Source organism: Cervus canadensis, chromosome 6 (assembly GCF_019320065.1).
Source record: "Cervus canadensis isolate Bull #8, Minnesota chromosome 6, ASM1932006v1, whole genome shotgun sequence".
NCBI lineage: Eukaryota > Metazoa > Chordata > Mammalia > Artiodactyla > Cervidae > Cervus > Cervus canadensis.
The window spans coordinates 13,963,729-13,991,414 of record NC_057391.1 but is presented as its reverse complement, the minus strand read 5'-3'; the positions used below and the strand labels follow the sequence as shown (position 1 = coordinate 13,991,414).

The 27,686-nt window shown below is 36.3% G+C and overlaps 1 protein-coding gene across 2 annotated transcripts in view; it reads right to left on the bottom strand.

Moving 5' to 3' along the window:
- The window catches only part of PIAS1 (protein inhibitor of activated STAT 1), a 125,153-nt gene that overhangs the window by 46,561 nt on the left and 50,906 nt on the right, over positions 1-27,686 (bottom strand). For both annotated transcript variants that reach the window (XM_043470891.1, XM_043470890.1), the window contains exons 3-4: positions 562-646; positions 255-302 (exon numbers count right to left, since the gene is read on the bottom strand). In XM_043470891.1, the coding sequence (XP_043326826.1) occupies positions 255-302; positions 562-646 (133 nt within the window). The remainder of the gene's footprint in view (positions 1-254; positions 303-561; positions 647-27,686) is intronic.

The following is a 27,686-nucleotide window of genomic DNA, read 5'->3' as shown; positions in this document are numbered from 1 at the left end:
CTTAGATACTCTTAGAAGAAATGGGCTAAGAAAAGAAACTGAATATGGGACAGTACCACGTTGGAAAATTTTCATTTTGCCTTTCAAATTTATCAAGAGATGTCTCACACAGAATCTAAATTAGAGAGTATTTAAAAGTTAATGGTTTAAATATAGGACACAGAAAATACTTATTGAAAATTAGGAAGATTTTTTAAATCTTTAAGAAATATTGACTTTTAAACTTTGAATATATACTGTAGTCAATACTCTACCTTAACTGGACCTGCACTGTGAAGTCACATTTGGTCCCAGAAATATCCCTAGAAAAGACATGGTAAGAACTACAATTATTTTAAAGACATACACAGGAAAGCTGATTCAAAGACATGGCTAAGTCCAGAACGTATATCAGAAATATTAACATTTCTTATGGTAACTAACACTCTAATAATATTTTCAGTACTAATACTTACATGACAATAATACTCTCCCCTGAATATACTGTTTCAAAAAGTCACTTATTATAGACAAAACTGGATTCAAAGGTTAAACTGCAAGTTACACGCAAAGACAACTTACATGGAACTACTGATCTGCTGCACTTGTTGTGGTGTCAATGCAAATGCAAAACAGGTTTCTCGAAAGCGCTGACTGTTGTCTGATGCTAAAGAAGAAAAGAATTATATTTTTTAATTACCTTCAAATTCATCAATATGGAACACAGTAGCAAACAAAACAAAAAACTTCAATCATTCACATGCCTTTAATTACCTAGGATGGATGCTAGCGTTTAGATAACAAGTCAGTTATGGCATTTGAAAAATAAGATATGTGCTAAATGTCTAATCACAGACGTCTGCATCTAAAAAGGACATGTATAAAAACATGCTGATATTAATTTTATCTAAAATAATACAAAGCCATTTAAAGATATATGTTTTTTTGAGCTAAGTAACAAACATATACACACACCTTGAGATCTGCATAGGTGAGATGACAGTTCGACTTGAACGCAAATTAAGAATTTTATCACCCCCTGCCTAACTATACCACGCAAATTTTATAAAATAAGTATCATATATATAATTTGTCCTATCCTTAGACGAACTGACCTCAAAATTTGCCTGTGGTTACTATCTCAAAGGAGGAAAGGAGTTACAAAAAGGGAAAGAAGGGAATAGAGAGAAGGAGGGAAGGAGAGGTAGGGAAAGAAAAGAGTATATTCTGAAATCAGTGGTGAATATCTTTCTTGTTTGCTATATTTCTGCACAAAGAAGCACTAAATGAGTGTTGAATGAAGGAAAGACTGAAAATGAAGGAATAGCAAATTAAATTATTTAAATTTTCCTTTTTCAGGATAATTTTCTAGAACAAATGGATCACTTTTAATACCAAAGAACTCCCAGCCTGTGGGCCATTTAAACTAGTGCGGAAAAAGTAGTTGAAGTTGGCTATTTCTTACCTGCAAGCAACACTTCCTCCAAAACTACCACCAAACACAAATGTCCGAAAAAGCTGAACAAATGAGAAAGGAATTCAAAAAAGTACTGTTGGATCTACAATTTCAAGTCAATATAGGAGTTATCTCTTCAAGTCTACATTTGTATTTCTGCTTTCTGTGATCTGGGAAAGTTTTTTATTTTTCTTAAAAATTAAATAATTTATTTTAATCAGAGACTAATTACAATATTGTAGTGGTTTTTGCCATACATTGACATGAATCAGTCATAGGAGTACATGTGTCCCCCATCCTGAACCCCTCTCCCACCTCCCTCCCCATCCCATCCCTCAGGGTCATCCCAGTGTACCGGCCCTGAGTGCCCTGTCTCATGCATTGAATCTGGACTGGCGATGTATTTCACATATGGTAATATTCATGTTTCAATGCTATTCTCTCAAATCATTCCCCCCCTCACCGTCTCCCACAGAGTCCAAAACTTTGTTCTTTACATTTGTGTCTATTTTGCTGTCTTGCATATAGGGTCATCCTCAGCTAAATTCCATATATATGCGTTAGTATACTGTATTGGTGTTTTTCTGACTTACTTCACTCTGTATAATACACTCCAGTTTCATCCACCTCATTAGAACTGATTCAAATTCATTCTTTTTAATTGCTGATTAATATTCCATTGTGTATATGTACCACAGCTTTCTTACCCATTCATCAATGAATGTCAATGGGCATCTAGGTTGCTTCCATGTCCTAGCTATTGTAAACAGTGCTGTGATGAATACTGGGGTACATGTGTCCCTTTCAATTCTGGTTTCCTTGGTGTGTATGCCCAGCAGTGGCATTGCTGGGTTGTATGGCAGTTCTGTTTCCAGTTTTTTAAGGAATCTCCACACTGTTCTTCAGAGTGGCTGTACTAGTTTGCATTCCCACCAAAAGTGTAAGAGGGTCCCCTTTTCGCCACACCCTCTCCAGCATTTATTGTTTGTAGGCTTTTTGATAGACTCTTGCAGACTTTCTGCAGCGTGAAATGGTACTTGCCATTCTGACAGGCGTGAGATGGTACCTCACTGTGGTTTTGATTTGCATTTCTCTGATAATAAGTGATGTTGAGCATCATTTCATGTGTTTGTTAGCCATCTGTATGTCTTCTTTGGAGAAATGTCTGTTTATTTCTTTGACCCATTTTTTGATCGGGTCGTTTATTTTTCTGGAATTGAGCTGCGTGAGCTGCTTGTATATTTTTGAGATTCTTTGTCAGTTGCTTCGTTTGCTAGTATTTTCTCCCATTCTGAAGGCTGTCTTTCACCTTGCTTATAGTTTCCTTTGTTGTGCAAATGCTTTTAAGTTTAATTAGGTCCCATTTGTTTATTTTTGCTTTTATTTCCACTACTCTGGGAGGTGGGTCATAGAGAATCCTGCTGTGATTTATGTCAGAGAGTGTTTTGCCTATGTTGGGAAAGTTTTTTCTTAAAGACTCTATCCCCAAGAAACAGTTAAGATAACCAGAAAGTTATCTTAATCATGAAATATCAACTTGGCAAAAGGCAGATAACCAAGGACCAAAATGTAGAAAAGCAGTTTCCTCTTTCAGGCAATGAAAGCAACTTCTTTGTTTCTGACTTAGAGGATACGTCTCTCTCAAAATTTTAGTCCAGTAGGCTCAGCCTGATTTAGATTTCTGGCTCTGTTGTAAAACAGTACTAAAATAAGTTCCCAAGTATCAAAAATAATATTATTCTCTAGGCAAAATTTCAGATTCCTTTAGAATATATGAGTACAGTAAGTTTTGGACACATACACACACAGACTTAGAAAAGATATAACTAAAATAATGAGGTTGCTTTTTGAGCCACACATAGAAATCAGGTTTATTACATAACAGTAACCCCTTTATATCCTCTTTTATATATATTAACAGTAGACTGGTTACCTGGTAAACCATCTTTCATACTATTCGATTTTCAGGTTTAATTTTGTTATGAATGACAGTGAATTTACAGTTTTGGTCTTAGGTAACAGACCATTTAAAATTTTTTCTAAAAGTTAATTAAGCTATCATTATTCCTTTCAGACAAATTCAGGTCAAACAGAATCATGGAATCTTCATACTGAAAAATAAGCCTTACAAGTCATCCAAAACAATGACCTCCAATGTTGAGGATAAGCATCTAAGACAGTACACAGAGATAAAGGAAAAAATATTTACCTGTAAAATATGTTTTTAAAAGTTTAGATTTTCCATAAAATCTAATTCACAAAAATATCTAAAATTTTATGTCAAATCTTGTATGGCATATGCTAAATTATTTTCCTGAAAGGGTACAAATGATCAAATGAGCTTGCAGACCACTGATTTAAATTCAAATTCAGGAATTCAACATTCCTTTCAATTCTTCCATTTATATACTTTGAAACATTTTAGAGATGAGGGAAGAGTGGTCATTACCTTGTCAGGCAGAAGATGACTAGTGATGTACAGTGTAATTGTAAGAAAGCTTGCAGCCCAACAGAGTAGCAAGTATAGTGGGAGAGAGATGAGATCACACAGATGTGGATTTGAAACAGGTTTTACCACTTATTTGCCATGTGACCTTAGGTACTGTTTTCTCCAATACTTAAACATACACAAACACAAAAACCCTCATAGGATTATTTTAAATATAAATATAAATGAGGTAAGATATTTAAAAAGCACCAATTTCCTTTTCTGTCTCCTTTTCTCCTTATGACCTTGCTGCTGCTAAGTTGCTTCAGTCCGTGTCCGACTCTGTGTGACCCCATGGACGGCAGCCCGCCAGGCTCCCCCTTCTCTGGGATTCTCCAGGCAAGAACACTGGAGTGGGTTGTCATTTCCTTCTCCAATGCATGAAAGTGAAAAGTGAAAGTGAAGTCGCTCAGTGGTGCCCAACTCTTAGCGACCCCAGGGACTGCAGCCTACCAGGCTCCTCTGTCCATGGGATTTTCCAGGCAAGAGTACTGGGGTGGGGTGTTTTGATTCAGGAGAATCAAAACATAATGCTGTAACTCCCACCTATTGATGTCATATAGTATATCCAGTTATAGCCATTCTTCAAATATTTTAGACAGCATTAATGTGCCCCCCTCTCTCCATTGACTATTTCCACTGTATTGCAGGCAAGATTTCAGAATTACTCACCATTCTGATCTTTCTCCTCCAGACATATGCCAGACTATCACACTTCTAAAGTGACAGCACTGAACACACTCTTTGTCATAGCATGTATTATTTCTCCCAAATATCTGCTGCCCCTCTGTACTGAGTCATTCCCCAAGGAGGATTATGACACAATGTCACTGTTGCCTTGATCAATGAAATATGAGTGGGAAGTGTACCACTTCAGAGCAGATCTTTAAGAACTGTCCTTGGGTTTCAACATCTTTCCTTCTAGTCTACCTTGATTCTAAAGTGGAGAGAACATAGAACAGAGCCACAATCAATTCACAGCTAATAAGCAGCTAAGTGAAAAATAAATCTTAGCTGTTTGCCATTAAAATTTATGATTGCTTTTAAGCTGACATTATTCCAGATGTCACATGACAAGAACAATATTTCTATAAACAACTGCAATATACTATTATTAATCCACACAACAACCATAAACAAATCTTATCTCAGATTCAGAAATTGAGGTTCTAAGTAGTTAACTGTCAAGGCCTCATACTAGGTAAGTAGAACCCAAATTAGAACTCAGATCTACACATTTCCAAAGCCCATGCTCTTCTCATAACATAGGTCTATTAGCTTCCCTGATCTAAGTGTTGTACTTCTTTTAAGTACAGACTAGCATTATATTTGATCACAGAAAACAGGAAAAGAGTTTCCCATTATACCCTCAACATAACTGTTTGTCATTTCTACATATTTCTTACCAATTAAATTACACATATACTTTGAAAGCTTGCTTTAAAAAAATTACTCTTATCACATTTTCAATTATAATCTCTATTACCATATTTAATTATGGCATTGTATTCTATCTATGGGATATATGAAAATTGTAATTACTCCCTTGATTAGCCATTTAGGTTTCTCTAAGTTTTCATTATTTGAAAACAACTCTGTATACAGGATTTATATGCTTGCTTTTTCAAAGGGGGGGGGCGTTGTTATTATTTTCTTTGGATCAATTCCCAGATGTGGGTTTTCTGGGTCAAAAAGTATGGAGATCTTTTAAAATGAATTTTGATTTATCGCAAGAGTGGTTTTCAAATGCTTATAACACTATATATATATATATATATATAAAGACCATTACCAATTTGTGCATCTACTTATTGCATTTTACTCTGGCCTGCCTGGGAGTTGCTGTTAATTTAATGGGTGGGTCTGTGTAACTCCTTAGTAGTTTAAATTGTATCAAAAATTTTTTTCCTGTTTTCAACTTCCTATTTAGTTAACTGCCCAATCTTGTCCTATGCCCATTTTTATAATTGCATAGAGTTTCATATATAAACAAAACATTAACCCTTGGAAATTTGCTGAAAATATTTCCCCTGGTCTGTTATATTTTTTCATTTTGGCAATATTTTTGGATAATTCAAAGTTAAGTTTTACGTAGTCTTATCTGTCAATCACTTCCTTTGTTAATTTGTGTTGTTTCCCTCCTGAGGTTCATTCAGTACACAATTCATTTCTTTGACTTGTTTCCATGTAATTATCAATCCATCTGGAACATATTTTAATATGTGATATTTTTTAAAGTATAAATTTTTGTTTCTCCAAATTGCTTAGTTGTACTAACACTATTTATTAAATAATCTTTCTTCCTTATGGATATATGTGCTTCCTTTATCACATATTCAATCCGTATATCCAACACGTTCCATTTCCGGGCTATTTTCTCATTGGTCTTCTTTATCCTTGTGCTGGCACCCTATTTTTTTTAACTGTTATAGTTCCACTATGTTTTGATATCTTCTATTAGGTTTCTCTCCATTTATTCTTTTTTCAGAATTTTTAACATCAACTCAAAATGTTTTATCAAGATGAACTTCTCAATCCTTTTGTCATGATTCTCAAAGTTCAATGGTATTTTGAGTAAAATTATACCCATGACTTACTTTAAGAGCTGATGATATCTTTATATCTTTAATCTTTCTATCCTGGAGTACTGTACCTGTGTGCATTTATTCATATCCTTAAGGTTTTACCATTTTTATCATGGGATTCCCAGTGGAGCTCAGTGGCTCCTGCCAATGCAGGAGATACAGGTTCAATCCCTGGCAATAAGATCCCCTGGAGAAGGAATAGCAACCCACTCTGGTATTATTACTGGGAAAATCCCACAGACAGAGAAGTCTGGCAGGCTACAGTCTGTGGGGGTCACAAAAAGTCACACATGACTGAGCACACACGAATGCATTTTTATCATAAAAATTAATCACATAGTTTCCATTATTCTTACACAAACTATCAATCAATAGGAGAATGAGTAAGCATTCATATAACAGAATACTCTGTAACAACAACAAAAAAAAATAGAGAAAAATCAACACCAGAAGTTAGTTTATTTTTGAAGATCAATAAAATTGATAAACTTCTAGCAAGACTACTAAGGAAAATAAGAAAAGACACAAATAAGAATAAGAAACATGAAGTGACATCACTACAGAGTCTATAGATAATAAAAAACATATAAAAGAATATCATGAACACCTTTCAGCCTAGAACTGACAACTTAAAAACTCTTGCCCCTAAATTAAAAAGAGAATATTTCTCAACTCATTCCACGAAGAGAGTATTACTTCAGTACCAAAACAAGACAAATACATTGAAAGAAAACTACCACTGTTACTTCTCATGAACATAAATACAAACATTCTTGACACAACTTCAGCAAATCAAATCCAATTACATTAAAGTTAAAAAAATGACTATATGACTATAAAAAATGACTATACTATGACTATATTTTAAAAAGGGTAACATATCACAACCAAGAGAGACTTATCCCAAGAATGCAGGGTTGGTTCAACATCTGTCACTAGGTTAACAAACGAAAAAAGAAACAACATATTGTCATCTCAATAGATACAGAAAAAGCATCTGACGAAAATTCAACATTCTTGACTTTTAAAAAAACTCTCAGCAAACCAGGTATAAAAGTGAACTTTCTCAACCCAAGAAATGATTTCTATGAAAAATCTATAGTCAACATTATACTTAAAGATGAAAGACTAAAGAATTAAAAACAAGGCAATGATATCCATTTATCACTTTATCACTTCTATTCAACAAAGTACTGGCAATTCTTGTCAGTGCAATAAAGCAAGAAAAAGTAATAAAAAACATCAGGATTGGAAAGTAACTAAAATCATCTATCCACAGACAATATGATGATCTATGTAGAAAATTTCATAAAACCTATCAAAAGGTATTAGAATAAGTGAGTTCAGTAAGGTAACAATAAAATACAAAAATCTGTGTTATTTCTGTAAGTTAGCAGCAAACAGTAAGAAACTGAAAATTTAAAAACACATTTATAGTAGCATACCCTCAAAATGAAATATTTAGGGATAAATGCGACAAAAGAGGCACTAGACCTGTGCAATGAAAAATGATAAATAATGCTCAGAAAAACTAAGGGCCAAAATAAATGAAGAGACAGTGTTTATGGATCAGAAGACTCAATGCTGTTAAGATACCAGCTGTTTCAAACTGATCTACAGATTCAATGTAATCCAATCAAAATCCTAGCTAGTTTTTGCTGTTTTTTTTTCTTTTAAAGAAATTGACAAGGTGCTTCTAAACTTCACATGGAAATGCAAAGTACCTAGAAGAGTTAAAACAACTCTGAACAAGAACAAAGTTAAGAGGACTAACACCACTTGATTTCAAAACTTATCATAAAGATACAGTAACTAAGACACAGTGATGCTGGTGTCAAGATTAAAAAAAAAATAGATCTATGGAGCAGAGTAGAGAATCTTGAAATATACCCACATATATATGAACAACTGATTTTTGACAAAGGCACAAAGGCAATTCAGTTGAAAAAGAATAGTCTTTTCAAGGAATGGTGCCAGAACAACTGGATAACCACATGCAGTGGGGGGAAAGTGCTTTGAATCATATAGGACATGATACGTAAAAACTAACACAAAGTAGATCATAAGTAACAACAGAGAAAATGGTAGAGTAGGAAGCTCCAGGAGTTATTCCCTCCTCCAAAACAACCATTAAGCTGGAGAAATTTAAAAAAAAAAAAAAAGATCAAAATTAATGATTTCAGAACTTTAAACCAACCAGGAGGAATGCTTGATGAAGAGACTATTGAATATGTTGAGAGGGGTTTGTGAGAGATCTAGCAATCATCCCCTATTCCTCGGCCCTACTATAGCTGTAGGGACTGTGACCTGCCATCTATTACAAGACTTAAACAGATGTACACACTTTACACACCTTAGGAGGGGGCAGGATGAGAGGGTTATTGGCTATTTGCAGAAATCTCTGTCAGATCACTGGCTGACTGAAGAGAAACGTCATAGACCACACAAAAGGAATACAGCTAGCTCCAGCTTATCCCTGAGGGTTACTAAGTTGCTGACAACCTCTTTGAACTCTGCATCCACCTTCTCAAATCCATGAAAATCATGAACAAACTGTGGGAAAAGGTTCTTCCAAACTCCATTCATGATGACAGCTGAAACCTCAGGCCGCACAAAGTCAATGGTGTTTATAGCCTTATAGATGTTATAGTCCTTCCAAAATTGTTGCAAGACTGTTCCTGATTCATCACTCGCCTTTATTGCCTGACGAAAAGTGTGACACAAATAGTATTTTTGAAAGTCGCTATAAGTCCCTGGTCCATGCTGAGAGACGTAGTACTTGGTGGCAGATGCACTACTTTGACGTTGGCATGAAACTCGTCCATTAAAAGGGCCTGGAGCACTGTTGAGCAGCAAAAGAATGTTGAATGGGACATCCTTCTCCAGGCAATATTTCTCTACCTCCAGGATAAAGTGGTGGAAAAACCAGTCCTGGAAAATGGGCTGTGCAACACAGGCTTTGGGGTTACTCTTCCATACAACAGGAAGAGAGTCCTTGGCTATGTTTTTAAGGGTTCTTGGGTTCTCTGAATGATAAACCAAGAAAGGCTTCAGCTTCATATAGCTGGAACCATTGCCACCAAACAAGAGTTAGCCTATCCTTTCCTGCTATATAGCATGGCATCAACTTTTTCTACTTATTGATGTAACTTTGGTCTGGATCCTCTTCCAGTACAGTCCTGTCTCAGTTCAGTTCAGTTCAGTCATTCGCTCAGTCATGTGTGACTCTTTGCAACCCTATGAATCGCAGCACGCCAGGCCTCCCTGTCCATCACCAACTCCCGGAGTCCACCCAAACCCATGTCCATTGACTCAGTGATGCCATCCAACCATCTCATCCTCTGTCGTCCCCTTCTCCTCCTGCCCTCAATCCTTTCCAGCATCAGGGTCTTTTCAAATGAGTCAGCTCTTCACATCAGGTGGCCAAAGAATTGGAGTTTCAGCTTCAACATCAGTCCTTCCAATGAACACCCAGCACTGATCTCCTTTAGGATGGACTGGTTGGATCTCCTTGCAGGCCAAGGGACTCTCAAGAGTCTTCTTCAACACCACAGTTCAAAAGCATCAATTCTTCTGCACTCAGTTTTCTTTATAGTCCAACTCTCACATCCATACATGACTACTGGAAAAACCATAGCCTTGACTAGACGGAACTTTTTTGACAAATTAATGTCTCTACTTCTCAATGTGCTATCTAGGTTGGTCATAACTTTCCTTCCAAGGAGTAGGCATCTTTTAATTTCATGACTACAATCACCATTTGCAGTGATTTTGGAGCCCAGAAAAATAAAGTCAGGCCACTGTTTCCCCATCTATTTGCCATGAAGTGATGGGACTGGATGCCATGATCTTAGTTTTCTGAATGTTGAGCTTTAAGCCAACTTTTTCACTCTTCTCTTTCACTTTCATCAAGAGGCTCTTTAGTTCCTCTTCACTTTCTGCCATAAGGGTGGTGTCATCTAAGGTTATTGATATTTCTCCTGGCAATCTTGATTCTAGCTTGTGCTTCCTCCAGCCCAGTGTTTCTCGTGATGTACTCTGCATATAAGTTAAATAAGCAGGGTGACAATACACAGCCTTGACGTACTCCTTTTTCCTATTTGGAACCAGTCTGGTTTTCCATGTCCAGTTCTAACTGTTGCTTCCTGACCTGCATACAGATTTCTCAAGAGGCAGGTCAGGTGGTCTGGTATTCCCATCTCTTTCAGAATTTTCCACCGTTTATTGTGATCCACACAGTCGAAGGCTTTGACATAGTCAATAAAGCAGAAACAGACGTTTTTCTGGAACTCTCTTGTTCTTTTCATGATCCAGCGGAAGTTGGCAATTTGATCTCTGGTTCCTATGCCTTTTCTAAACCCAGCTTGAACATCTGGAAGTTCACAGTTCACATATTGCTGAAGCCTGGCTTGGAGAATTTTAAGCATTACTTTACTAGTGTGTGAGATCTCATCCACCTTAAAACAAAAACCTGCTCAGGTAAATACTCGCCTTCATCAATAATAGCTTGAAGAGTTTCAGGAAATTCCCAGGCAGCTTCCGTATCTGCAGTGGTTGCCTTGCCACTTACTTTTACGTTGTGAAGGCTGGCTCTAGCCTTGAACTGGTGAAATCAGCCATGTTGTTCAGTTGCTAAGTCATGTCCAAATCTCTGCAACCCCATGGACTGCAGCACGCCAGGGTTCCCTGTCCTTCCCAGCCATGGATGGCATTAAAAGATGCACCCTCTGATTTCTCACCATGTTTTTACTTCAAGTCTTCATAACGACTTTCAGCTTTCTCTTGAGTCGGCATCAAGCTGAGCTGGAACTCAGTGCTGAGGCTGATCCTGCATTCACACACTGAGAAGTTTCTCTATCTCCTCCACTACTTTTCCACGCTTCTTCAATATTATTGTCAACATCACCAGCACAGCAGACTTCACATGTTCCATGATCTTCTCCATGTTCTTTAGAATTGGGCCTATGCTTGAATGATTCATGTTATAGAAACAAGCAACATCTACCATCTTTTCACCTCATTGCCCTCTCAATTATTTTCATTTTTGTTTACCTTGTTATCACTTGGTACTTCTGAGCAGTATCAGCTACATCACCACTGCTTTTACACTTGCTTCTGGACATCCTAGGCTTGATATAAAGATACGTACTACTGTATTCTATACAGTAAAGTACACAAAAACAGAACAATTTGTAGAGGAAGCATGCACTTGACAATGTATGCCAGACACGTGAACTAACTTACATGACTGGACATGCAAATGCACATTCTCATCTTTGAAAGTTCACAACTTGAAGGTTCATATGTAGGGGACTTACTGTACACAAAACCAGAACCACTTCAAACTGACTAGGATGGCTATAATTAAAAACAAAACAGAAAATCCCAAGAGTTGGTGAGGATACAGAAAAACTGGAACCCCTCATACACGGATGCAGATGCTGTGGAAAACAAGTTGGCGGCTCCCCCAAGAGTGAAACACAGAACCATCAGTAAGACTCAGTGACCCCCTTTCAGATGTAAACACACACAGCGAAGAAAGGAAGGCACGGGCTCAGGCAGGTAACCGGTTGCCAACGTCCATGACAGCTTCATTCACAATAGCCACAAGGTGAAACGGTGTCCATCAACAGATGAATGGATAAACAAAACGTGCTTTATCTATGCCACAGAATGTATTATTCAGCCATTAAAAGGATAAACTTCTGACACATGCTACGACATGGACGAACCATGAAAATACTAAGTTGAAATAAGGCAGACACAAAAGGGTAAATATTATATGATTCCACTTATGTATCTAGATCAGGCAAATTCACAGAGATCCAAAGTAGATTAGGGGTTCCTAGTGGCTGTAGGGAAGGAGGAATGGGAAATTACTGCTCAATGGCTACAAAATTACTGCCTGGGGTGATATACATTTGGAAATGTAGTTATAATCATTGAACAACATCGTAAATATAATGAAACACACTGAATTATACACTTTAAAAATGATAAAATGACAAATTTAATTTATATTATATATATTGTGTGTGCTCAGTTGTGTCCTAATCTTGGCGACCCCATGGACTGCAGTCCACCAGTCTCCTCCGTCCATGGAATTTTCCAGGCAAGAATATTGGAATGGGTTGCTATTTCCTATTCCAGGGGATCATCCCAACCCAGGGATCCAACCTGCATTTCTTGTGTCTCATGCATTGGCAGATGGATTTCTTTACCTCTGTACCACCTGGGAAGGTCCAATGTTATTACAATAAAAAGATTAATAGGTCCTAGACCTAAATGAAAAACCTAAAACTACAAAATACCTAGAAGAACACATAAAAGAAAATTCTTTGTGATCTTGGGTTAGGTAAAGACTTCTATTTTTAAAACTGTATTTTATTGTAGTTGATTTACATGTTGTTTTAATTTTGGCTGTACAGCGAAATGATTTAGTTATATATATATGCACATATTTTTCATATTCTTTTCCCTTATGGTTTATCACAGGATACTTTATTCCCTGTGTTATTCAGTAAGACCTTTTTTTTAAAGCCATTCTATGTATAATAGTTTGCAGCTGCTAATCCCAAACTCCCAGTCCAGGGGCAAGTTAAGAGTACAGATTTCTTTAGAGATACAATCCCAAAGCACAATGTTTTTTTTAATTGATGCACTGAACTTAATGAAAATTAAGAACTCATGCTCTTGGAAAGACACTGTTAAAAAAAAAAAAATGAAAAGAGACACCACAGACTGGGAGAAAATATTTAAAACTCACATATCCATTAAGACTTGCAGCCAGAATATATATAAAGAACTCTACATAAAGTCACCAACAAAAAAGCAAACAACATAACAAAATTCACAATGTGCAAAAGATCTAAACAGACGCCTCACCAAAGAAGATAAATATATGGATGACAAAAAAGCACATTAAAAGATGTTCAACATCCTTAGTCTGTGGGAAATGCAAATTAAAACCACAATGAGATACACACCTATCAGAATGCCCAAAAATCTTTCAAATGATAATGTCAAGTGCTGACAAGGATGGAGAGCAACTGCAAAGTTCATATGCTGTAGGTAAGAATGTACAATGACCTAATTCTTTTAAAAAAAGTTTAGCAGTTGCTTACTAAGTTAAACCTATATCCACTAACCCACTCATTCCATTCCTAAGTAATTTATCCAAGAAAACTATAAGCATATAATCATTTTAGCCCAAATTTTTATAGCAGCTTTGTCCTCACCAGCCAAAAACTGGAAACAACTCAAATATCTATCAATGGGTGAATGAATAAATAGTGTTATATCCATACAATGAAACATCACTCAGCAATAAAAAGCAATAAACTATCAATACAACATAGATAAACCTTAGAATATAATCTTAAATAAAAAAAAATCAGACCTCACTCCCCACTTCAAAAAAAAAAAAAGATTATATATTTCATGATACCATTTATAAAATTTTAGAAAATGCAAATGGATCTATAGTGACAAAAAACATCTAATCTAGGAGCTGGGTGGGAATGGAAGGGGCAGCAGGGAGGAATTACTAATGGGATGAGGAAACTTTGGGGAGTGACAGATATGTTCATTATTTTTATTATGGTGGTAATTTCACATATTCAAAATGTATTATATTGTACCTTTCAAGTATGTGTAGTTTATGGAATGTCAAGGATACTTGGATAAAGTTGTTTAAAAAAATAGTATGTAAAGCAAAATGGTGCACACCCACACCCACACGCAAAAAAAGGGCAGATGGTGAGGGGGGATGAACAACAGAGCCCTGGAGAATCTGTACCAAATTTAAGGCTCAAGTCAAGGAAGGAATAAATACTCAGAAATTCAGAAAGAAAAACAGAAGGAAATGTTGTCCTTGATATCAAAGGAAGACAGAATTTCAAAGTGATAATGTTAAATGCTCAGAAGTCAGGATAAGAATTGAGAACTAGACTTAATAACTAGCAAGTCATAGACGATCTTGGCTGGACCTGTTTCAGTGGAATGTGATTGTAACAAATTCAGGTATGAATGGTTACTCATTTTAATACTTAAATATGAGATGTTTGTTTTCATAACTGCAATAGGAAATTAATATCTTAGATTTCTGAACTAATTATCATTCTGTTTTGAATTATTATAAGCAATCTTAAAGACCTCCAAAGTTCTATAATATAACTTGAAATCTTTCTAAGAGTGTTAATATGAGCATTTTCAGGATGTAGGATGAGTGTCCTGGGTAATAATTCAGTCTCTCAATGTGGCCTAAATCGTTGTATACTTGTCAGTAGCTCTTTAGAGGGTAAAAAGAGGCATTCAGATTTCCACCTTTTCTATACACCGATTTAGGATGAAATGTCCTAGTGGAGTTACCTACAAAGGTTGTGGAGGATTTCTCTTGAGAATATTAAGGGCATACTGTACTCAAAAGAAAAGATTTTCAATAATCTCCCCATAAGTATTAATTTCTGTTTCAATTGTAAGAAAGAAAAGCATTGCTCATAATAACCAGAATTTAATTATCATTCAATATATAAAGTGTGCAGAGAAAAAGTTAAGGTTTTAGAAACTTCATTTTTTAAAGTATAAAACATTGTTCCATAGAAAGATGAACTAGACTAAAAACAGAAAGAAGAATCATGTGGCAATTTACATAAACTAAACACACGGAAGGTAAAACCTAGATACATAAAATAAACAAAGTTATTGAGATTCTGATGATAGAAACACTGAGCTAATCTAAGTGGTTGTACTTTCAACTGCTCTAAAAATATTCATTATTCCACCTCACCAGCAGAAAGAAAAGCTAAAAATAGTTATCTTTCTGTTACAGAATATTTCTTGCTGTCTTGGGGAAAGTGAAACTAAAGTTCCTATCTACAAACATCAGTCATAAAATCTTTAATGAGCATATTGGTTTACTTAAAAAAACAAAAACCTGGACAACTAGGTAATTTTTTAAAAGATATCTGAAATTACATAATTTCATCATTAGGCTGCTAACTACCATTAAAACATAAGATTGCAAAAATCTGTTCCCCAATAAAAGGCCTATAACAAATCATCAACAAATTTACTATCTAGCTTTGATACGGGAAATACTTTAAGCAAACAAAATATAAAGACCTAAGAACACAGTCATAAAATATTAAGGTAAAAAAAGCAAGATATAAACTTGAAATGTACAGCATAAGGAGAATTTATATATAGATAAATATATATATATGCATTGAAAGATCAAAAGAGGCAGCAAAACTGATTACTTTGTAACTTAAAATTTTTTCCATATTGAGTATGTATTGCTTTTATAATAATGTTTTATCTTACACAGAAACCAGTATAATATCATACATATGCATTAAACATACAGCTATGATGTTCTATTGCAAGATTTTAAGAATTCTAGGGTGGCAAGTATTTCACAACAAAATCTGACTAAAGTTCTTTAGGGGGGACAACAAAAGCTAGACATGAATTTTTCTACTTATATAGAACAAAAAGTACTAATAAGTGGGAAAGAACATTGGAACGTGCAATTCTAATGGACTCTAGCTCTATAAAACCCTTTGGTTTCATTTTATCACATCCTAATTGTAGGTTCCTAATAAATTCATTTTCAGTAAGCTTACTATACTTTTCATCATCTTTCTCCTCTGGAATTTAACTCTGCCTGTCCTATTTGTCTTTATAATTTCTCAGATAGTTTACTGAATTAGTTAGCTGGTCTCCTGAAAGACTTAGATCCAATGAGCCTATAGAGACCCCTGAATAACTTTAGAACTAAAATTATGGTAAATATTATATCTGGCCTATCTAGTCTTTCACAGCTGACAGGCCATCGGGCTATTTAAGTCCACTGGGGTTAAGAAAAAAGACTGGGTCAAACCAAGCCAGCCAGCTATGAACCAAGTTTGATGCTCAATGTTTAAATGCAAAAACAGAAAAAGGAAGAAGACTATAATTGGAAAGGTGGGTTTTTTTCTTTTTGCAAAAATTTTTCATTTTCTTCTTTGTCTGATGTTGGGAATACAACCAATCTAAGCTTAGAAAAAAACAAAATTCTGCTACTTGATAGCTAAAATACATTTGGAATACATTCTTCCAAGCATTCTGATGCTGAATCTGAAGCTCCAATACCTGATGCGAACACTTGACTCATTGGAAAAGACCCTGATACTGGAAAAGACTGAAGGGAGAAGAAGGGGGCAACAGAGGATGAGATGGTTGGATGGCATCACTGATTCAATGGACATGAACTTGGGCAAACTCCGGGAGACAGCGGGGGACAGGGAAGGCTGGCATGCTGCAGTCCATGGGGTGACGAAGAATTGCACATGACTGGGCAACTGAATAAGAACAACAAGCATTTCATTGTTGTGTGTATGTACATTCAAGAGTGTAATATACACAATGTTTCCCATAAAAATTGCTCTAAATACTTCTCGCAGTTAAAAAGGTATAATAAAAATCTTTCCAGGTCAACAAACCTACTTCTGTCACCATTTTAAGTGGCTGCAAGGTATTCTATTACACAGATATGTGATAATTTAACCAATCACCCATTGTTAGGATATTTAGGTTGTTTTCAATTTTCCCCTTCAGGTTGTTTTCAATTTTTTCCTTTTGGAAACTACTCCTTGATGATCCTTTCCTCTTCCATGGCAAGTGTGTATACACATTTGTGTGATCTTTATTTCCTTAGGACATACTCTCTTAGAAAAGGAAGGGGTGGGTCAAAGGATATACATATTTTTAAAGCTTTTGTACAACTGCCCAAACTGCTTCCAGAAATGCTGTTCACTTGCATAAGTAAGTGGTATATGAGAGTTCCCTGCCAACACTGGGCACTGGATGAAAAACATCTTATTGTCTTAAATTTGCATTTCTTTGGCTACTCTAAGCTGACTACTTTTCATACCCTTTTTGGCTTTATGTTATGAGCCACTCTTTCGCTGCCTCAAAACTGAGAAAGGATTTGCTTTTAGTGTCATAACGGTCACTGATGACCTAGGTAAACAGTGGTTTTTTTGGCATGGGTTAAGTGAAAATCTACTTGGAAAGGATTCATGACAGAAAAGGGAGGAAAGAAATCAAGAGACAGTGAATTGAAACACTGCTGGCAAGGAATTTTATGGTGAAGGAAAAGAAAATGGGGGTATAGCGGGAGGGAAATTAGGAGAACAGCAGTTTGTTTTTTAAGATGGGAAAGTTTGCACAAAATTGTATATTAAAGGAATGATCTAGTATATAGGCAAAAAACAAAACAAAACAAAACTGATGACATAGGAGAGAGAAGGAAGAATTAATAAGCAATGTCCTTGAATAAGGAAGCGAATGGGATCTAGAGGACAAGTATCAAGATTGGTCTTAGTTCAGAGATCAAAGAATTCACCCAGAGTCACACAAAAATCACATATAGCATATGCGCAGAGATGCGGGTGGGTGCGTATAAGTTACTTGTGATGGTGGGAACTTTTAGAAGTTAATTTTTGACTGGTTCCTTTTTCCTGGTAAAGAAGAAATAACAAGTGAAATCATCAGCAAAGAGAGTGGAAGAATAGCTGTGTGAGAGAAAATAGTGTGTTGTGAGAGAATAAGATTAAACAGTCATCCGGCGTGTATGAATTAGGGTAACACTGTCTGATGGCTGGGTAAAATTAAGCACTTCTGTCCACACACAAATTATTTATAACAGTCTTTCATATATCAAAGATTATAATATGATCATACATAGTAAATATTTTCCCTTGGTTTATTTTGCCATTTAATGTAATAAAAAAAATTTTGAGTCCTCACAATTAATGCTTTTTTTCCTGAAGAAAAACTCCTTCCTAACTCCAATATTATTTAAATATTTTTATGCCACGTAATGCATATTTATTCATTTATTTAAATGCAACCTATACTCCTCTCTGACCTCACTACAGTTTCATTTTTAAGCATTTAAACCTTTAAACCATTTTTATATTATTCTGACAAGTTGGGAGGTAGGAATTTTACTTTTAGCGGTTTATTAGGTAATTCTTAACAATTTAATATCCAATTTATGCTACTAATTAGAAATTTCACTTTTATGTCGTTTTAAAATTATATTTCTACTTCATTAACTGCTTATTCCAGCATCAGTTCCACAGCTTTAATTACTATACCTTTGCCATTCCTATAGGAGAAGGCAATGGCAACCCACTCCAGTGCTCTTGCCTGGAGAATCCCATGGACGGAGGAGCCTGGCAGGCTGCATGCAGTCCAAGGGGTCGCTGAGTTGGACACGACTGAGTGACTTCACTTTCACTTTTCACTTTCACACAGTGGAGAAGGAAATGGCAACCCACTCCAGTGCTCTTGCCTGGAGAATCCCAGGGACGGGGGAGCCTGGTGGGCTGCCGTCTATGGGGTCGCACAGAGTCGGACACGGCTGAAGCGACTTAGCAGCAGCAGCAACAGCCATTCCTATAGGCAGTATATTTTTAATGTTGTATACCATACGCCTCTTTTTCAGAATTCCTTTATTCTTATTTCTTCTAAATTATACTAGACATTTCAGTCATGTTACCTACCACAACCGACTTTCTCTCCTAGCTGAACCTTCCCAGCCCATATGCCTCCTACCAGGAAAGCAGCTCTAGGCTGTTTTCTAAACTGGACAGTCACCGTCAGCAACAGGGAGCATAATTTTCCCAGGGGTAGCCTATCCAGTAGCATATCCACTGGCAAACCATAAAATGACTATGCCTGAAGGAATTCATCCATTAGCAACATATTAACTAAAATCAATTCAAACTAGCTTCTTTCAGGATTTGGAGTGTGGACACAGAAAGTCTCCAAAAGCGACCTGCAGTCAGAGGCAAACAAAATAGATGCTTAGAAAAAGAGGTGCCACAGAGGGAGAGAATATACATAACCAGACAAAGTACATAATCATTAACTTTCTAATTCTGGGTTTTAATTCTTATATAGCCTCACAATAAACCTTTCTGAGGTGGCCTGAGGTACTACCCTTTCCTGCAATCAAAAAACTACAACACAAAGGAACTCTGAAAGTCATTTGATAAAGCACTCTTTCTCTTCCCTTCACTCCCTTCTCTATTAAATTGGATTTATAAGTACAACTACACTAAATTTATTGAGAACAGACATCTTTCAAAGGACTGTGTTTTTCTTTACAAAGTCTGTGGAGTCATAAACTTTTTTTCTTCTAACAAATCCTGTAAATTTGATGAGTATTCCTTCATATTTTTCTTTTTTTGCTGTTGTTGCATGAGATTTTGCTTCAATTTTCTAACTAGTTTTTTTTTTTTTTCCTAACTAGTTCTTAGCAAACATAACAATATTTCTCCTTGTGTGGGCCATGAGAATATACCATGAGCTGTTCTTGAGGGAAAAGGGTTCCATGTTCAAAGAATTTTGGGAATTGTTCCATAAAACATATCCTACTTAGAGATTCATAGAGTACAATATTATATTTAAAACTCCAAGAAATTCTGCAATAACAAAGTTTTACAAAATTTAAGTTTTCAAAATTAATGGGAGATAGTCACAGAACACCAACTGACATGCCATGGAACCAGTATCTAACAATCACATTTTGTAAAACAGTGGTAGAAAAGCTAGTAGACATTTCTTGTATTCAGCAGCTTCCATTCCCCCAACAGATATTTTCATTTGTGACTTTCTTCCAGTCTCAGAATGGAGCATATGATCAAAGTCTAGGCTGAAAGTACACTGCATTCCTCTGCAAGGTTGATCGGTCAAGGGTGGGACATGGCATTTAAAGTAGTTAAATCATAGTGAACCTCACGACTTTTTCCTGGGAATACTGGGACAAAGACTATTTCTCTTTTGGGCTAGATTTGAATCTGGAAGGATTCCAGGAACTGCTGGGAACTACATAATGACTAAAAAATGACTAAAAAAAATGAGACCAACAGCAAGGAAGCAAAAGTCACAAAGTAACATGAAACAGATTTGTTACACAAACATTCGTTCAACAAGTATTTATTGAGCATCTAACATGTATAAGACATTATGCTAGGTGCCTGGGATAATTAAGGAAGAAGAAACCAACACCTCGGCCCTTATGGCACTTATATTCTAAAGGAAAAGAAAGATAATAAATGACATCATAATGAAGTATGTCAAAAAGTGGTAAACATTATGAAAAAATAGGACAGGGTAACAGGGATTAGAAAGAATGAGATGGACTTTTAAATAGGGTACTCTGGGTAAGTCATTTTAAAATATTAGTAATTTGGCTTAAAGGAACTGAAGGAGACAGCCATGTGAATATCTTGGTAACAGCATTCCAAGTTAAAAAAACACCCATGCCAAGGCCCAGGATAAGAGCATACAGTGCACCTGAAGAATAGCAGGAAAGTCACTGTAGTTAGAGCCAAATTAAACAGAATACTAGTAAGTGATGATACCGGATGGGTAATGAAGAGGGGACTAGATCATAAGGATTTTGGAGTTTACTTCCCTGGTAGTTCAGCTGGAAAAGAATTTGCCTGCGATGCAGGAGACCCTGGTTCAATTCCTGGGTTGGGAAGATCCCCTGGAGAAGGGAAAGGCTACCCACTCCAGTACTCTGGCATGGAGAATTCCATGGACTAAATAGTCCATGGGGTCACAAAGGGTCAGACACAACTGAATGACTTTCACTTACTTACACTATAATGAAAAAGAAGAATCCAGGATGACTCTAAAGATTTTAGCCTGAGCATCTAGGCAGATGGAAGGTGTCCTTAACCAAGATGACTGTGGATCAAATTTGTTTTAAAAGAAAGAACAAAAAATCACTGCTGGACATATTAAGGTTGAGACAGACACCTGAATAGTAATTTTATATGGGCAGTTGGATAAGACTCTGAAACTCAGAGAAAACTTGGCTACAGATACAAACTTAGAATCATTAATGTTCAGTTACTATTTAAAGCCTTGAGACTAGATAGAATTATCAAGTAAGTGTAGATAGCAAAGAGGTCTGGGATAAGAAAAGTATAGAAGACATACAGATGGCCAAGAGGCATAAGATGTTCAATACCACTAACTACTAGAGAAGGGCAAATCAAAACTACACCGAGGTATCGCCTCACACAGGTTAGAATGGCTATCATCAAAAAATCTACAAACAATAAATGCTGGAGAGGGTATGGAGAAAAGGAACCCTCCTACACTGTTGGTGGGAATGTGAATTGGTGCATCCACTATGCAGAACAGTATGGAGGTTCCTTAAAAATCTAAAAACAGAGCTACCATATGATCCCTGGTGGATCCTATGGGCTTCCCTGATGGCTCAGATGATAAAGAATCCACCTGCAAAGCAGGAGATCTGGGTTCGATCCCTGGGTTGGGAAGATGCCCTGGAGGAGGGCATGGCAACCCAATCCAGTATTCATGCCTAGAAAATCCTCATGGACAGAAGGGCCTGGTAGGCTACCATCCATGGGATCGCAGAGTCAGACACAACTGAATGCCTAAGCACACCATATGATCCAGCAATCCTACTCATAGGCATAAATCCACAGAAAACCATAATTTAAGAAGATACAAGCATCCCAATGTTCACTGCAGTCCTATTTACAATAGCCAAGACATGGAAGCAACCTAAGTCAACAGAGTATGGATAAAGATGATGTGGTACAAATACACAACAGAATATACATCAGCCGTAAAAATGAATCAAATAATGCCACTTGCAACAACATGGATGGAACTAGAGATTATCATACTAATACGTGAAGAGAGAGAAAGACAAATAAATGATGTCGCTTATATGTGGAATGTAAAAAAAAAAAAAGGTACAAATGAACCTATTTACAAAGCGTAAATGGAGTCCCAGGTACAGAAAACAAACTTGAGGTTACCAAATGGAAGGGGGAGGGGGAGGAGGGGATAAACTGAGAGACTGGGACTGACATATACACTACTGCAGACAAAGATGACTAGTAAGAACCTACGGGAGCACAGAACTCTACTCGTTACTCTGCAGTGACCCACAGGGGAACGGCATCTAGAAGAGAGTGAATAGATGTACATACATATGGCTGATTCACTCTGCCATGCAGCAGAAACTAGCACAGCACTGTAAACCAACTATACTCCAATTAAAAAAAGTTAAAGAAAAAGAAAATACATGTAAGAAGAAATGACCAGCAAGACAAAAGGAAAACCAAGAAAGAGAGTTGTGTCCTAGACTACTCTGTTCAGTGACGAAAGTGCTGCAAGCAGGAGAACTTGATTAACTGAGTCAAATGCTGCTAATAGATCAAGTAAGCTGGGGACTGAGAATGGGCTTTGGCATCAAAATCTTCCTGATAAAGAAAGTTTCAGGGAGTGATTGGAACAAAAGCATTACTGGAGTGAACTTACAGGAGAATGGAAAATGAGGAATTGGAGACAGAGACTACAGAAAACTTGTTCATGGAATTTTGCCGTAATGAGGAGCAAGGCAATGGGGGTAGAAGCTGATAAGGGAAGAAGAGGGTTAAGAAAAGGATCACGTTGATGTCATTGAGCTGAGCATCAAGCCTCTTCTTCTTTGGTTATATAAACTAATGTATTCATTTTTACATTTCTGCCAGTTTTAGGTGGATTTTTTGGTATCACTTGTAGTAAGAATACTGATTTTTTTTCACAATAACTTTTTAATTCACTCTCATGCTGAACTCTTAATTAGTTCTAATACCTCCAAACAGCTGATTTTCTACTAGTTTTCCTGTGTAAAAATTCTTGCATATATATTAAAAAAGAGTTCTTGCATAAAAGTAGCTAGAAGTTTCCAGTTACACAACTATACACTAGAAAGGGAAATTATTTTAAATAATCTTTCAGTCACTATCTGATAGCACAGACTGAAACACAATGACTGTACACTTAATTGTTTTCTTAACTGTGTATTTTCTCCAGTAAATATAAGCATTAAGTATTTACCATGAACTTTTTTTCTTGTTTATAAATGTTAGCCACCTTATTTGTCATCATACATTACTATTAGTTGTATACTTGTATTCAGATATAGTTTAAGTCATTTTCAAAGTCATTCTACACTATCCTTTCGTAAATGAAGTAGAAGGGCAAAATATTAAAATCTGAGTAGCAACCTATATTCATAAGCTCAGAAAAGGTTCCAAAGACTGTAATTATCTAGTGTAAATATTAGACATTTAGTAACATTTACCCGTAACTGATTTTATATTTACAACAGACAATCTAGAAATTCCAGGCATTTGGGTAAATACTGATTTATACTCTTGAAATACACTGCTGAAGAGAACTCAATCTTACAAACTATTATGTTTACTTTCCTGCAGGAAGAAATGGAATTTCCTTCTGATAAGGATTAAGAGAATTCATGTGGTGAAGGTGGTGGCAAGTGAGCCCAATATCCAAGCATTTTTGCCATGAATAGTGATCAGAGGGAAACCAGCTATAAGTCATTGGCTAATTTCTAACAAATACTTAAATTACAAAAAGCAAACAAGTACATTTCCTTCCTGGAGAAGGAAATGGCAACCCACTCCAATATTCTTGCCTGGAGAGTTCTATGGACTGAGGAGCCTGGCAGGCTACAGTCCATGGGGTTGCAAAGAGTCGGACACGACTGAGTAATTAACACGATTAACTAACATGTACAAATAAACATGTACAAATAGCTATCACTACCTGGACTCCCAATCCTAAGCAGAGAACCTATGGGTTCAAACGTGGAAATATCATGATATAAAGATTAATGGAGTTGATTGAGAAGAATGCTCAAACCAAAGTAGGCTTCTTATATTCAGCTCCTTGCTCAAAAACCACTGCTCTCCTAAGGTGTCAAATAATCAAAAATAATGCCAGAAATTCTGTCTTGACTACAGTCGCCAGGTAGGCAGAAGAGTGTTTCCCTAGGTCAGTCTCTACCTCTCCTAACGAGAGCACCTCACTATGCTCATTATGATGCTCATGTTTTAAAGATCCAGTAAAAATTTTTCACAGAACATGACCCAAATCATAAGCCAATTTCACCTGTGTTCAACCAATGAAACAGCAGTCTGATCCAACGCTGGAGGAAAGCTCACTGTGCTGCCTGTCTATTTAAGTACGGCACACTGCTGTAATAGAGGATTTCAGGAACTCAGCAGTCAGGCTAGTCCACTGACCTGTAGGACCAATTCCCTTCACTCTAGAGATGAGACTGTTTTCTTATTTTATAGAATTGGAAAGAAAATGAAGGAGTCTTGTGGAAGTTAATAAGAGGTACATCTGCAGGCCTGGAAAAAATGCCACAGTGAGGAGCTAAAAAGAGTAGACACCCAAGAAGAAGGCAGAAGGAGGTGGGAGAAGCATGAAGAAAGACAAATGGGAAGATGCCAAAAAAAAAAAAAAAAAATACTTTCCACTGAAATTTGGTCTGCGCCAGTTTTGCACATGGGTTAAGAGAATAGTTTCTTCCTGCTCCTCAAGTTGACCTTCCTGTACCACAAAACCCTCCATTCAGAAAATCCAGAAGGCCTAGAAGCAAAGGTTATTTTCCTCATGGGCACAGAAACAGGTGTTTAACCATCATTTTTAAGCTTGGAGGAGAAAAGGGGATGCAAATAGTTTAATATCTCGAATGTAAACATTTCCATTTCTCCTACTCTTTTGAACTCTGGGTGCAAATGAGTGCATTCTCTTACACATATTTTTGTATGCAAATGTCTATATATGAAAACTAAGAGTATTAAAATAAATCATCTGGAAAAATAAGTATCACCTTTAATTAAATCAGTATCTAAACTGTAGTTTGCTGACAGCAGAAAAAGTATGCTCTGTAATGACCTTCAGTTGAAGAACTGAATGAGACTGATAATTATCACTTTTTAAAAGGTAAAATGGGTAACAGTGTGATTGATTTTTTAGTTTTCAAAAAAATTACGTGTCTATCCTCTAATTTTATATAGAAAATCTAATACATGTAGGGCAATCAGAGATATAACAAATTACTATTATTAAGAACTACAGTTTCATTTTATAAAAGTTAAAACACATTTCAGAAGTCTGCATAATGGATGTCAAAAGAGATGAAATGCTAGATTGGGGAGCAAAGTAGAAGTAAGCTGCAGACACAGAAAGGCTGATATAGATTACTCATTAGGAAGTAAAAGCTCCAGCACTTTAATTCTAGTCACACCAAGAGTCATTCTCTAAACAGTCTTTTGATTTACCAAATCCAGGTCTTATGGTGGGAAGGTAAGAATTAATAAAAAAAAAAAGTCACATATACAAATACAATCTTGGTTTTAAATTTACTTCAAAAGCAAACCAAAATCTATACAAAGCATAAGAAAATTACACTCCAACACATAAAAAATAAATACAAACACATGACCTGTTTTACTTTATCTAAAAGTAACCACGGGATGAATTCTAGAGAAATTTCAATCTTAAGCAGAAATACAAGTTACACCATCAAGGCTATTAGTTAAAGAATAATGTATTATTTCTATTAAAAAGGAAGTTAACAATTCACATCCTAAGTGAACTTGAAAATATGAATTTCCTAATCTGCTAAATGGATAAAATTGCAATTTGACATGCTAAATATTGTGTGTTTTTTTTACATGCTAAATATTGTTATAGCTCACCTCTTTTGGTTGAGCTTTAACTAAATTCACAATATATTCGTCAGATTTTCTAATCCCCACTTCACCTACCTTGGAGTTGAAAAACTCCTTATTAGCTTTTAGATTCTATAGAGACCTCTCAAAATAATCTGAAATAAAGCACTAAAGTGAATGTCTGTTTGTCCATTTGACAGCAATTCTTTTATAACCATAATTATTGAATCTATTAAGATTTCTACTCTTATCATGCAATGAGAAAAATGCTTCTGTCAATGACTGTCATGTAAACTTCAATTGTTAATATAAACTGAAGAAATAGCCATCAACATACTTCTGGTAAAATACATCAATGAATAAGTTACATAGTGGGGGAAAGAGGCAAGACACATTGATCACACTGAAAAATTAACAAAGCTGTTAAGAAAACTTAGATTTTAACATGTTTGGTAAACTAAAATTGGCTTCCCTTGTGGTTCAGTGGTAAAGAATCCACTTGCCAATGCAGGTTCAATCCCTGAGTCAGGAAGATTCCCTAGAGGATGAAATGGCAGCTCACTCCAGAATTCTTGCCTGGGAAATCGCATGGACGGAGGAGCCCAGCAGGCTACAGCCCACAAGGGTGCAAAAGAGTCTGACATGACTTAGCAACTAAACAACAACAAAAACAGAACTTTAAATAATAACTACTTAAGAAAACAAAGATGGCAGAACAAAGACCAAATATAACAATGCGTGCATGCTAAGTTGCTTCAGTTGTGTCCGACTCTTTGCGACCCTATAGACTACAGCCAGCCAGGCTCCTCTGTCCATGGGATTCTTCAGACAAGAATACTGGAGTGGGTCACCATTCCCTTCTCCAGGGGATCTTCCCAACCCAGGAACTGAACCTGCATCTCCTGCACTGGTAGGCAAATTCTTTACCACTGAGCCACCTGGGAAGCTGCTAAAAAGCCAGCTAGATGCTTCCTATTTATAAGAGCAAAAACTGCCTCAAGGAGATACCACTTCATACCCACTAGGTTGGTTATAAACAAGAAGACAATAACAAGTGCTAGCAAGAATGTGGAGAAATAAAAAAAAAAAAAAAGAATGTGGAGAAATAGGAACCCTCATATATCACTGGTGAGACTGTAAAACAGTACAACTCCTTTGGAAAACCGTCTGGCAGTTCTTCAAAGGTTAGACAGAGTCACCCAGTATTTCCACTCCTAAGTACATAACCAAGAAAATTGACAACATGTCCATATAAAAACATGTATATGAATATTCATAAGCTTTATTAATAATACTGAAAAAATAGAAACAACACAAATGTCCATCAACTGATGAATTTAAAAAATGTGGTACAATGGAATACTATTTTGCTATAAAAAAGAATGAAGTGCTGAAACATGCTATAACATGAATGAACCTTGAAAACATTATCCAAAACAGGCAAATCCATAAAGACAGAAACTGCATTAGAAGTTCCAGGGGCTGGGGAGTTGGGACTGGAGAGTGACGATAATGAGTATAATAAAGTCTCTTCAGGGTGAGGAAAATGTTCCAACACTGACAGTGGTGATGGTTGCAAGACTCTGTGAATATACTGAAAC